Consider the following 11,517-nt stretch of genomic DNA (forward strand, 5'->3'; position numbering starts at 1 on the left):
GCCCGCTGTTAACTCGTCGTCTTCCCGCAGCCACTGCAGCATCCATGTCGTTATTTCCCCTCGTCCGAGTCATGCCAATGTGAAATTCTTTCAGCCATCATGATCGTGCGTTAACTACCGCCATTGCTTCTGTCATCAATCGGATTTAGCACAAGTTACAACTCATCCAAGATAATGCAATATGGTTATACTGAAATTTATTGACTAGTCCTGACAATTCCAGTGGTGCCGCGTCATTATTGCCCAAAAAAATCTCATGTACCCCGTTGAATGCTGGCACCTTAACGTGGGCTGGGCACATTATGTAGGTGGTTGTGAGTACGAGATATATCCAGGTCATTGTGAGGGGCAATGCGTTTGAGCTGAATCGCTAATGTCGCAAAATATGTGTTGCCTAGAGGATGTAGGCTGGCCGCAGAAGGTGGCATGCTGCTCACGGGACTACACCCAGCTGTGTATATCCGATGTACAACTATTCAACCTATGAGTCTTCCCTCGCCGCGCACAGCAGGCCTTTAATGACCGGGCACGCCATGCGAGACCGCGTTCTCACCACGGTGTGCAGTGAGCCAAGCCCCGACGAGGTGATTCATTTCGTACCACGCGGCAATATAATCCTCTAGGTTTTGCGGTGATAGTTTTGGCGAAATGGGTTCTCTTGTTATTTTACGACTTGATGACTCACTGTCACGTAGAGGTACGCTGCAAGGGCTGGATACCGGGCTAGGCAAACTATAAATCGAGGAAGACCTCTTCTGTTCGTTCTATAATACGACGGATTATTGGGCAACGTTGGTCCGTGAAGATTTGATGGAAATGTTGCACCACAAGATTCCAGAAGCATCGTGCCGATTCACATAGGCGTCTAGTTTGAGACCCACTGCAATGTCAAATTGAGTTGAAACAAGTGTGTGCTATACACACGTTTGTGTCGTATACATACAAGGAACTGCCCACTCAGCAGTCAAATCTTATCTGCTTGATATAGGAACCTGTCAGTACTAATAAAAATGCGAGTGAGCGGATAACTAACAAATTTATCTCGCTCCACCTGAATTGATGGAGAAAGTGCGGGACAATTGTCGTTCTGCTTGTTGATCGAATATCTCCGACATCTCCACAAGCACCTGATGAATTTCGCGCATATCCTTCCCGGCCTGCCTTAAGGGCCACAACGCCTCTACTGTGGTGGCCGATGTGTCTTCCATCTCTTTAAAGTCGTCCCTCGCCTTTTGTACTGCTTTCAGTGCGTTCACCATGCTCTCATTTGCTTGATTCAAGGAAACATGCTGAAAACGCCAATCAGAAACGAGGCCCAGGAACGATCTAAGAAGATAAGTTTACAGGTGGTAGTGCGTATGATGGTGCGCGCTTTGCAGGATCGTCTTTGCGCAGTAGTATACATCCTATGACGGTTGACCAAACAAGAAGTGTGGAGGTGATCATGATGATGTCGATGATGATGTTTCGCCCCGTGGTTGGGTAGTATGTTGTAGCATCGATGACACAACTCAAAATTGACCTCAAAGGAGAGAGAAAAGTCCATAGATGAGCAAGGGAGTAGGCGAGCGCGTGATAAAGTATGCAGAGCGTCACGAACATGATTGCTACTGCACGGTCATGTAAGGGTACAAGATTCTTGTCAGATTAAAATTCCAACGTTTACACATGTTATAAATGTCTCGAATGTGATATTTGTGGAAGCCGCACAGCGGCGAACAATGTTGGAACAATTGGCAGCTAGGAGAAACAAAGAACAACTATTAATTAAATTCCAGTGAGACCGTAACCTTGTAAATTGAAACTATATAGTAGCATTCGGGTATCTCCGGATGGCTTGCCCTGGACTAAATCTATTCAGCAAAGTCAATCCTCACTGCGCCGCCCAACGTCAAGATGCCCAAAGGTCGGAATGCATATTGTTTATAAGTGTCCAAGGGCTGACCATTTGATATCAGTTTACAAGCCCGGAAAAGTGCTTCCATTCTATGTGTGATCAATGTCACTACAATTCTAACCTTGTTGTCTAGGTCGCCATTGTCCTACAGGGCCGCCAGGCAGGCAAGAAGGTTGTTGTTATCAAACAGCTCGATGAGGGAACCAAGGAGCGACCATACCCCCACGCCATCGTTGCCGGCATCGAGCGCTACCCGCGAAAAGTTACGCGGACTATGGGTGCTAAGAAACTGCAACGGAGAAGCCGCGTTAAGCCTTTCATTAAGGTAAATACACATGGTTTGCGACATGGAGATACGAACCAACATTTACCGTATGTCCTAGGTGATTAACTATTCGCATCTATTCCCCACACGTTACGCTTTGGAGTTGGAGGGCTTGAAGAACTCTGTGGCTGCTGAACACTTCAAGGAGCCGTCACAACGGGAGGATGCACGGAAGACCATCAAAAAGTTGTTCGAGGAGCGTTACCAGACTGGAAAGAACAAGTGGTTCTTCCAGGCACTTCGTGTATGTTTATTCGTGATGCTCCCTCCGTTTCAAGCTGATTGTCTGCGATATAGTTCTGATCGCTCCTTTTTATATCTGTGGTGCTTGGGAGACGACTTATCAAAACTACATGTACACCACATATGTCCCTACATGACGCATGCTTTTTATGCACCATTGCATGATATTTCTACTGCGGACGTGATGGTATGCCAGTGTGACTGCTGTAATTTCAGGCGCGAGTCATGCAAGTCGCTAATCATTTAATCATGGTCTCCCTGCCGAGCAGCTTTTGTATTATAGATTCATTTTGAGTTTTGTGATCAGACCATTGACTCGGAGTGCAGCAATATAACACCAGTGCATCCAAGTCTCGAGCCTTTTACTAGTATTCGTAGTGGAATCATACCAGTTCATTTGATGATCGAGGCAAGGTTGAGGCCAGCTGAGTCCAAGAACTGATCGTGAATACTAGTAGTACCGTGGCTTTGTCCACCACTTGTAGTATTGCACTTGTTTCAGTTTTTCTTCTCCTCACAATTACGAGAATTCTCAGTCTTCGTCTTTGTTCCAAATTGTGTACCATTGTTTCGCTCTGCCAACATCGTGGGTTTGATCGAGTTGTATCAGGAGCAAGGTGAGTCCGCAGCGGCTTCGATCTCTCGAATACTCGACCTCGAACTACTTCCTTTATAGCTCATAAAAAGGTTGCAAAATGTCACTCTTTGGTGGTACCGCAACGCAACCCTCAACAAATATCTTCGGTACTGCGAACGCCCAACAACAGCCTGGGCAGACAACGAGTACCACAAATACCCAGCAGCAGCCGGGGCAGACAATTGGTGCCCAAACCACAGGCATCTTCGGTAACACGAACTCCCAACAGCAGCCTGGACAGGCAACGGGCGGCAGCATCTTCGGTAATACCGCCACACAACCATCTACATCCGGTACAACTCTCTTCGGAACGCCTAGTACGGCGACGAGCACTACTGCAGGTGCGGTTAGCGGGAGCTTGTTTGGAAATACTACGATGCCACAACAGCCTGCAGGTACTGGCTCGTCTGAGAATACCAGCGCTCAGCCACAACAGCAACCTGCAGCTGGTTCATCTGGGAATACTCAGCAACCTGCAGCCAGCGGTTTATTTGGTAATACCACAGCCAATACAACCCAGCAGCCTGCTACAGGTGGTCTGTTTGGGAGTACGAACTCGAACACGCAGACGCAGACACAACCTGCAGGAACAAGTTTGTTCGGGAACACATTGACTCAACCTACTGGGAACTTGTTTGGAGCTGCGGGTAGTCAGCAGCAGCAGCCACAACAACCACAGCAAGGTGGGAGTCTCTTCGGAGGCACCACGACCCAGCAGCAGCAACCACAGAGCAGTGGTCTCTTTGGAGGTGCTCCGACCCAACAGCCTGCTACCGGTGCTGGCGGGCTGTTTGGAACGTCGACTACTCAGCCGAGCACAGGTGGAAACTTATTTGGTGGTACCAGCTCCCAAGCGCCAGCGTCCGGAGGGAGTACTCAGCAGCAGCCTGCAACTGGTAGTCTATTTGGTAACACGACAACTACACAGCAGCCCGCTACGGGCAATGTGTTTGGGAGTACGACCACTCAAGCACAACCTACAGGAACAAGTCTGTTTGGTAATACAACAACTCAACCTCAAGCTACTGGAAGCTTGTTTGGCAATGCAGCTACCCAACAGCAGCAGCCGCAACAACCGCAGCAGGCTGGGGGTCTCTTCGGAGGTACCACGACCCAGCAGCAGCAGCAGCAACCACAGAGTGGCAGTCTCTTCGGAAGTACTACGACAACACAGCCTGCTACCGGTGCTGGCGGGCTTTTTGGAACGTCAACGACCCAGCCAAGTGCTGGCGGAAGCCTTTTTGGTGCTACCAGTACGCAAGCGCCAACATCGGGAGGGCTATTTGGTAGCACAACAGCCCAAGCTCCAGCTACTGGAGGAGGCCTCTTTGGCAGTACCACAACGAACTCCAACCCGTTGTTTGGAAATAAAAATCCAGCGAGCATCTTTGGTACTGCTCCGGCCCCCTCCTCGACCACTCCAACTCTATTTGGTCAATCCCAATCCATGCAACCTATTGCTACCCCCTCGCTATTCGGCCAATCCCAACAGAAACTGGCTGGATCCCTGTTTGGCTCAGTGAATCAGCCTGCGCCCAGTACAACTACTGGAGGGCTTTTCGGGAGCACGCTAGGTCTTCCACTATCCAATTCACTTCTCGCATCGCGAAGTGCTGCACCTGCACAACAACAGGATCATCAGTCACAATATGCAGCGCTCGAGCAGAAAATACAAGCAATTGTACAGGCTTGGGATCCTTCTTCGCCAGCATGTCGCTTTCAGGTTGGTCTCATACAGTTTATAGTTTATCTTGGACTTATCCATCGAACAGCATTATTTCTATAATCTCGTTCCACCGACCCAAGTGAGCGCTTTCGGCAGGCCTGCGAATGCTACAAATGAGGCGCTTTGGCAACGCGCGGTGCACGATAATCCCGATCCTAGTTGGTAAGCTCAATGACCGTCTGCCACTCCGTGTGCCTATGTTATCTCTTCAGTATGGTACCTGTTCTGGCAGTTGGCTTTGACGATTTGCGTCAGCGCGTAGACGGACAAATGAAGCAAGCCACGGAACAGCAAAAAGCTTTGATGGTTTGTGGCTATCTCTTACATTGTAGAAAACTTTCTTACTCATTGGTGTTTTAGGAGCTCAAAAAACGACTGGAATCGTTGTCCGCTAGACATAACGATAGTAATGCATCACGATTACAGCGCGCAAAGTCAATCCAATCACAAACCCAACACCGCCTGCTGTGCCTGATCCAGCACATGCATCTGATGCTACCTACTGTCCGGTCTACAGCGATACGCCCCGAAGAAGAAGCGCTGCGTCTAGTGCTAGAAGAGATTGAAGAAGAAATAAGAAGACCGGGTGGGATGAGTAAGATGCGAGGAAAGCTGAATGAGCTGTGGGCGCTCGTAGGGGCTATCAACGCTGCCCGCGAGAGAGGCAGAAGAGTGGGGCTCGATGGTACCTCTGAATGGACAGTCGTCGATGAGGAGGGCCTAAAGCAAATCGCTCAGGTGGGTGTTTTATTTGTAAACTCCGAGATCTGACTCTGACATGCACGTTGCAGATCTTGTCCAATCAGCAAGCTGGTCTACAGCACTTGACGAAGGTGTTGCAACATGATCTGAAGGATCTGGAAGTGATATATGGAAGAGAGAGCTAAACAGACTCGCTCGAGCACGCTGCTTTGTTATTGTGAATGATGAACTTGTCATTATTTTTGTAATTCAATAGATTGTAGGTAGACAACAATCGATCATGAGCGTGCGAGTCGGCCACACCTGGGTCTGTTTTGTACATAAGGAGCCTTTGATTCCGATCCGTATAACTAGCACTGTCAGTTCTGAACGAATGTTCCACCTCTTGTAGCGCTCAGGCCCATCCTTCATTCTACTAGCTACCATAATCCTTGCTCAGTATTACATTCAAAAATGCGTTACCGCACCCTCGAGATTCGATGGCATGATTCCAAGCCCATATCCACTTGCGACTTTCAACCTGTTCCATTCAAAAAAGCACGTCCAACCCAGGAGAAGAATTTTGCTGCGCAGTCCTATAGGCTGGCTACAGGAGGCGAGGATAACCACGTCAGAGTGAGTGGACCTATAATAGCATATCCAGCGCGCTGACCAAGGTGGGCTGGAAAAGATATGGATGGTGCACCCGAACATCCTTCCGTCGTCTCTTGCAGAAGGTGCAGATGGCGCTGCACCACGCCCTGCTCGGGTTGAATATCTTGCAACACTTAGCAGACACTCGGCTGCTGTAAACGTCGTCCGATTTTCCCCTAACGGTACGCGTTTTGCGCACGCGCCTCGTCAGCCCTGGCCACTTTATTAACGCGATTTTAGGGGAGTTCATTGCCTCCGCCGGAGATGGTATGAATCTCAAATATTTGGCTGATCCTATTTGACGCGAATTCATTGGAAGACGGCATGATCATCATCTGGGCACCTTCAAGCACGCCGCAGACCGCCACATATGGCAGTGATTTGACTGCGGACGAATTGCAATATGAAAAGGAGTACTGGAAGCCGCGCACGACATTCAGGTAACTTTCATGAGCAGTTTGAGATCCAGTTAGAATAAAATACTGGACAGGTGCACGCCTATGCAGGTGTATGACCTAGCGTGGAGTCCAACTGGGGAATACATTTTAGCCGGCAGTACGGACAACTGCGCAAGGGTGTTCTCTTCCAGTGATGGTGGGTTTTTGCGGCATTTTTGTGAGGAATACAGGCTCATTGGCTTAGGAAAATGCCTCTGCGAGATCGCTGAGCACAACCACTATGTCCAAGGCGTAGCATGGGACCCGCTCAACGAATACATCGCCACACAGAGCAGTGACCGTTCGATGCACGTGTATCAGATCTCGACCAAGCAGGGCACATTCGAAGCCCATGCCGTGGGCAAGAATACAAGAATGTCCTACACTCACAACCACAGCCGCACCCCTAGTTCGCACAGCCGTTCCAGATCCTACAGACACGAGTCTGCTGTTAGTGACATAGAGTCTACTGTCAGCGACCAGCACAAAGATGATGTTCTTTTCTCTGGCAACTACGCTCCTCCAACACCGACTGCATCAGTAGTCAGTACTCCATCCACATCGATGTTCCCTCCTCCGCCGATTGAGAGATCTTCTTCGAGACGGTCCTCATTCAGCGGATCCAATGCCCCCGGCTCTCCTGGGCAATATACACGATATGGGAGATCCCCGTCTCCTATGCCACCCCTTCCTGCAATCCGCGCGCTTCCTTCGCCCGCATGGTCAACTATCAAACTCTATGGAGATGAAAGTTTTTCGAACTTCTTCCGCCGCTTAACGTTCAGTCCAGATGGGGGCCTCTTGCTGACGCCTGCAGGGCAATTTGAGGACCCCAGCATTATCACCAACAAGCCCAAGGTTGAGGAAACTCCTACTCGCGGACGTAAATCCAAACTTGCGATTACCACGAGCGAAACCAACCCTTCGTCAGCATCGTCGGTGTTCATTTACTCAAGGGCGAACTTTGCTCGTCCTCCTATAGCTCAGTTACCAGGACATAAGAAAGCCAGCGTAGCTGTCAAGTTCTCCCCTGTGCTTTATGAATTGAGACAAGATGTCATTGGTGCAGAGGGGCATAACGAACCCAATATAGGAACTCTGGAAAAAGGCAGGGATGGGTCGATTTCTATTGATATTGCTGGGCCTTCTGTGATACCTGCAACTCACAAGGACGTATTTGCGCACTCTCCAAAGGTGGAAAGGAATATACTTCTACATGTCGAAGCGCCTACATCTCATGTTGTGGCTCCCGAATTAGTTATGCCTCCATCGCTGAAGCCTTCTACGCCATCACCATCGAAACCCTCTACCCCGGCGATCGCTCCACCCAACACTGGCTCCATGTTTGCGCTGCCTTATCGCATGCTTTACGCAGTTCTGACTATGGATGCCGTTGCCATCTATGATACCCAACAATCTGGACCTGTTTGCATGCTCACGAAGTTGCACTATGATGAATTTACGGATGCATCGTGGTATGTGATGGCTATTTCTGGCTGCTGGTATCTGTGTTGAATCATTCAATAGGTCTCCTGACGGACAGTGCCTTATCCTCTCATCGCGAGATGGATACTGTACGATTGTGATCTTTGATGAAATTTTACCTGCGCATCACACTCAACAACATGCATTACAACTTCAGTTCATCGCGCAACACAACTTCGTGCCCCTCACATACACGACAACGCCCTCGTCTTCCTCAGTTCCGCTAGCTGCTATTGCGACGCCTACCGTTCCTGCAAAGAGGAACGAGCCGCCTCTCACGCCTGCTACTAGTATTGACGACAATGCCCCTGCGGGCAGGAGTGCACCAGACATCACACCCGCGAAGTTGGCACAGCCCCCAAAGAAAAAACGCCGTTTAGTGTTGACGAAGGTTGGGGATATTGATTCATGAAGGATGATTTGCGTCCCTCGATATTGTGCGATTTTTAACGAGTCTATGATACATTATGATTTTTTTAGTGATTTTTTGTCTTGTTCACTATGTCCTCCTCATTTGGGCTTTTACGGAGTATTCACGCTTCTACAATCAGACCATGTATTGAGAATTCGATGTGCGTGATGATGATAATGATGAATGTAGAGATCAAAGTAGCAAAATAAATCCTGATGATATAACAACAGTTTATTGCGCAGTTGCCTTTCTCCTGCCAACCTGGGCCTGGAAGCCACTCTTGATCGCGTTGACGGACCTACGTGAGCCGCAGGACTCGCAGGACATGAAGAAAATACGATTCTCCTTTGTAAGGAGCGTGTCAGGTGATTTGCATGTTTTGCATGTCACATACTCGACTTTGACAATATTAGTGCTGAGCACCAAAAGCGAGATGCTACTAAGCTTACCGATATAACGACGCAAAACATTCTCGACTTGTTTAGGTTGGAATCGACCTTTGATGACCAGGCGCCCTGAACCGTCCACTGAACCAGTGGTACCCATTTCAGCAAAGAGGAATTGAATGACATGCTCTGGCTGTCTGTGCATCCTCTTGCATATATCTGCAACGTTCGCAAATATTGATTTGCGGACACCTTCGCGGAGAATTTGGGGAGGTGCGATCGTGTATCGTTTTCCAGTGGAAGTGAGTAATGATGGATTTGCGGCATGGAGAGAGGCGTAAAATCGTGTTAGAAGCTGATGATGGATGAAAGTTAATATAGGTCAGAAAAAGGTATCATCGCAAATGCACATGCCTCTGGGTAAGTATAATCTCGGTCACTCCCGAGCCATGGCTCTGTGCCCGAGTCAATGCCTGCGGGTGCTTCATTGCGTGCAAATGGGTCGTCCCCAAGATCTGCTTCATCTAGTTCGTTAAGATGCTCTCCATCGTCAGCTTCAGCTTCTTCAGCCTCATCTTTTGCTTTTGCCTCATTAAGCTCCTTCTCAAAGTCCTCCATTGCTTTTTTCTTTGTTGACTTCTTTTTCTTCTTGATGTCAGAGAAGTCGAGATCCTCTGTAGCGGCGGGTGCAGCTGCAGGCGATGCTCCTGAGCCATCTTCGCCCTTATAACACATCATGTAAGATCGCTAAACATGGGCCTAAGATTAAATACTCGCCAGGTCCATAGGGATGTCTTTCTTTTTCTTCTTCTTCTTGAGACCATCGGGAAACATGGCCTTGAAATCGTCATCTTCCTTTACTTCATCAGCAGCGTTAGCACGATCTGGTGCCCCATTAAGACTTTGCATCATCTGCTCATGTGCGGTGGTAGGACCGAGATCCACGACATCTCCGTTGGTAGTTGTGTTCTCGATAGTGGTTGGTGCAGGTGTTGTAGGATCTGCTTCAGGACCTAACGGATCCTCAGTGAAAGCTACAGCTTTCTTCTTGCGCTTTTTGAGCGAAGGATCGAACAATGGCTGCTCTGCTGCCATGATGGTCGACGCGTAAGATGGACTTGCTCGCTGAGGAGTATGTTGAGCAAGATGACTCCATCAATGCCGAGATCCGGCAATACGAATCCGAGCTCCGATCGGATATCGCCGGAAGTCGGTGAAGTGTGTTGGATCTGGAATTCGGTAGCGCACCAGGCTTGACCACTTTTCAATGTTAGCAAGGCGTTCACTTGCCCGCATCGCGACCCAGCCCTCCCCGTTGGGAGCTGCTCCCAAAAATGCCCGCAACATGGCTACGTTGCGTGAAATCGAGCTACGGTTGAAGTCGGTCAAGAATATCGAGAAAATTACCAAGGTGCGCCGACGTGTTATTTTTCATGTTAATTCTGGGCATTGACCGCGCATATCTGTTGCAATGTACAGTCCATGAAAATGATTGCTTCCACTAAGCTCGCAAAGGCACAGCGTGCCATGCAAAGCGGCAAGGAGTACGGTCTTGCTAACTCCGGTGCGTCCCGTAGACTGTATATTCGATTCCGTATTCTTAAAACAGCCCAGAGATATTCCAGCACGCTCCCTCGGAAACTCCTGCAAAGCGCAAGCTTTTCATTGTCGTCTCCTCCGACAAGGGTCTCTGCGGTGGTATCCATTCTTCCGTGTCCAAAGCCACCCGTCGTGCCATTGCTGACACTGAGAAGCCCGTCGATTCCGACTCTCCCATCATGGTCATCGGCGACAAGTCCAAAGTGCAGCTGTCACGTGTACTTGGCAAGAACTTGGCTATGTCCTTCAACCAAATTGGTCGCGACATACCCACATTCGCTGATGCTGCTGGTGTTGCCGACTTGATTGTGAAGAGCGACGTCAAGTACGACGGAATTTCTATCGTTTACAACAAATTCGTGTCTGCTGTCTCTTACGAGTCTGAAATCGTTGAAGTTGTGGGCGAGAATGCATTGAAGGAGTCTGGTACGATGACATGTTGCTGAATCTTGGTGTTGTGACTCATACGCTTCTAGCTGGATTCCGGGCATATGAAATGGAGGACGACGTTACAAAGGACCTTGCCGAGTTCTCGCTCGCAAACGCTATCTATGCTGCTCTTGTCGAGGCTCACGCATGCGAGCAAAGTGCCCGGTATGTTGATAAGGCAAACTCTAGATCCTATCACTCAACCTTTTGGGGTACAGTCGCAACGCCATGGACAATGCATCAAAGAACGCAAAAGAAATGATTGACCGACTGACGATGCAATATAACCGTGGCCGTCAAGCCGCCATTACCAACGAGTTGGTCGACATTATTACCGGTACGTTGAATTTCGTCCCCGATACCACGCTCTTACTCATGATGAATGTGTAGGTGCTAGTGCACTATAAGCACAGTGCTGTGGTTGTTTTATACATACCAAGTCATTACCCCTGTCTACATCGATAGTGAGATACTTGGAACTTTTTTGCTCTGAAATTGCGTGTACGTGATCAATGTAAGATGCACAACAGATACAGAAGGGCAAAGGTATTATGACAAATGGGTTTGTTCTTAAACATACGAATTTCTCGGTCTCAAGACAGGATT

The 11,517-nt window shown here is 48.8% G+C and overlaps 6 protein-coding genes across 6 annotated transcripts; 4 read left to right on the plus strand and 2 right to left on the minus strand.

Annotated features, from left to right (window-relative positions):
- Positions 1-661: 661 nt before the first annotated feature.
- On the minus strand, positions 662-1,755 carry EDB93DRAFT_281768 (uncharacterized protein). The gene is made up of 3 exons (XM_041455956.1): positions 1,345-1,755; positions 1,034-1,289; positions 662-978 (listed from the first exon to the last, which is right to left on the minus strand). The coding sequence occupies exons 1-2, from the start codon at positions 1,600-1,602 to the stop codon at positions 1,038-1,040; spliced, it is 510 nt and encodes a 169-aa protein (XP_041313087.1). The 5' UTR covers positions 1,603-1,755; the 3' UTR covers positions 662-978; positions 1,034-1,037.
- Positions 1,756-1,811: 56 nt separating this feature from the next.
- EDB93DRAFT_1115192 (60s ribosomal protein l27) lies at positions 1,812-2,875 on the plus strand. Its single transcript, XM_041448271.1, has 5 exons — positions 1,812-1,906; positions 1,959-1,975; positions 2,031-2,222; positions 2,281-2,466; positions 2,520-2,875. Exons 1-5 carry the CDS (start codon positions 1,897-1,899, stop codon positions 2,523-2,525), a joined length of 411 nt encoding a protein of 136 aa, XP_041313088.1. The 5' UTR covers positions 1,812-1,896; the 3' UTR covers positions 2,526-2,875.
- Positions 2,876-5,855, plus strand: EDB93DRAFT_1115197 (nucleoporin complex subunit 54-domain-containing protein). Its single transcript, XM_041448272.1, has 7 exons — positions 2,876-3,082; positions 3,142-3,961; positions 4,370-4,825; positions 4,875-4,990; positions 5,041-5,134; positions 5,189-5,566; positions 5,620-5,855. The coding sequence occupies exons 2-7, from the start codon at positions 3,161-3,163 to the stop codon at positions 5,713-5,715; spliced, it is 1,941 nt and encodes a 646-aa protein (XP_041313089.1). The 5' UTR covers positions 2,876-3,082; positions 3,142-3,160; the 3' UTR covers positions 5,716-5,855.
- EDB93DRAFT_281910 (WD40-repeat-containing domain protein) lies at positions 5,850-8,613 on the plus strand. Its single transcript, XM_041455957.1, has 7 exons — positions 5,850-6,145; positions 6,201-6,345; positions 6,404-6,430; positions 6,483-6,603; positions 6,654-6,757; positions 6,806-8,075; positions 8,128-8,613. The coding sequence occupies exons 1-7, from the start codon at positions 5,984-5,986 to the stop codon at positions 8,495-8,497; spliced, it is 2,199 nt and encodes a 732-aa protein (XP_041313090.1). The 5' UTR covers positions 5,850-5,983; the 3' UTR covers positions 8,498-8,613.
- Positions 8,614-8,728: 115 nt separating this feature from the next.
- EDB93DRAFT_1237514 (eukaryotic translation initiation factor 2 beta) lies at positions 8,729-9,978 on the minus strand (the record flags this gene model as incomplete). The annotated part of the gene is made up of 4 exons (XM_041451424.1): positions 8,729-8,895; positions 8,947-9,238; positions 9,298-9,606; positions 9,661-9,978. 4 exons carry the CDS (start codon positions 9,976-9,978, stop codon positions 8,729-8,731), a joined length of 1,086 nt encoding a protein of 361 aa, XP_041313091.1.
- Positions 9,979-10,097: 119 nt separating this feature from the next.
- Positions 10,098-11,406, plus strand: EDB93DRAFT_1115203 (ATPase, F1 complex, gamma subunit domain-containing protein). The gene is made up of 6 exons (XM_041448273.1): positions 10,098-10,294; positions 10,363-10,447; positions 10,498-10,908; positions 10,959-11,076; positions 11,130-11,248; positions 11,302-11,406. The coding sequence occupies exons 1-6, from the start codon at positions 10,151-10,153 to the stop codon at positions 11,316-11,318; spliced, it is 894 nt and encodes a 297-aa protein (XP_041313092.1). The 5' UTR covers positions 10,098-10,150; the 3' UTR covers positions 11,319-11,406.
- Positions 11,407-11,517: the final 111 nt, after the last annotated feature.

Source organism: Suillus bovinus (assembly GCF_016758785.1).
Source record: "Suillus bovinus strain UH-Sbo-P2 chromosome Unknown EDB93scaffold_2, whole genome shotgun sequence".
NCBI lineage: Eukaryota > Fungi > Basidiomycota > Agaricomycetes > Boletales > Suillaceae > Suillus > Suillus bovinus.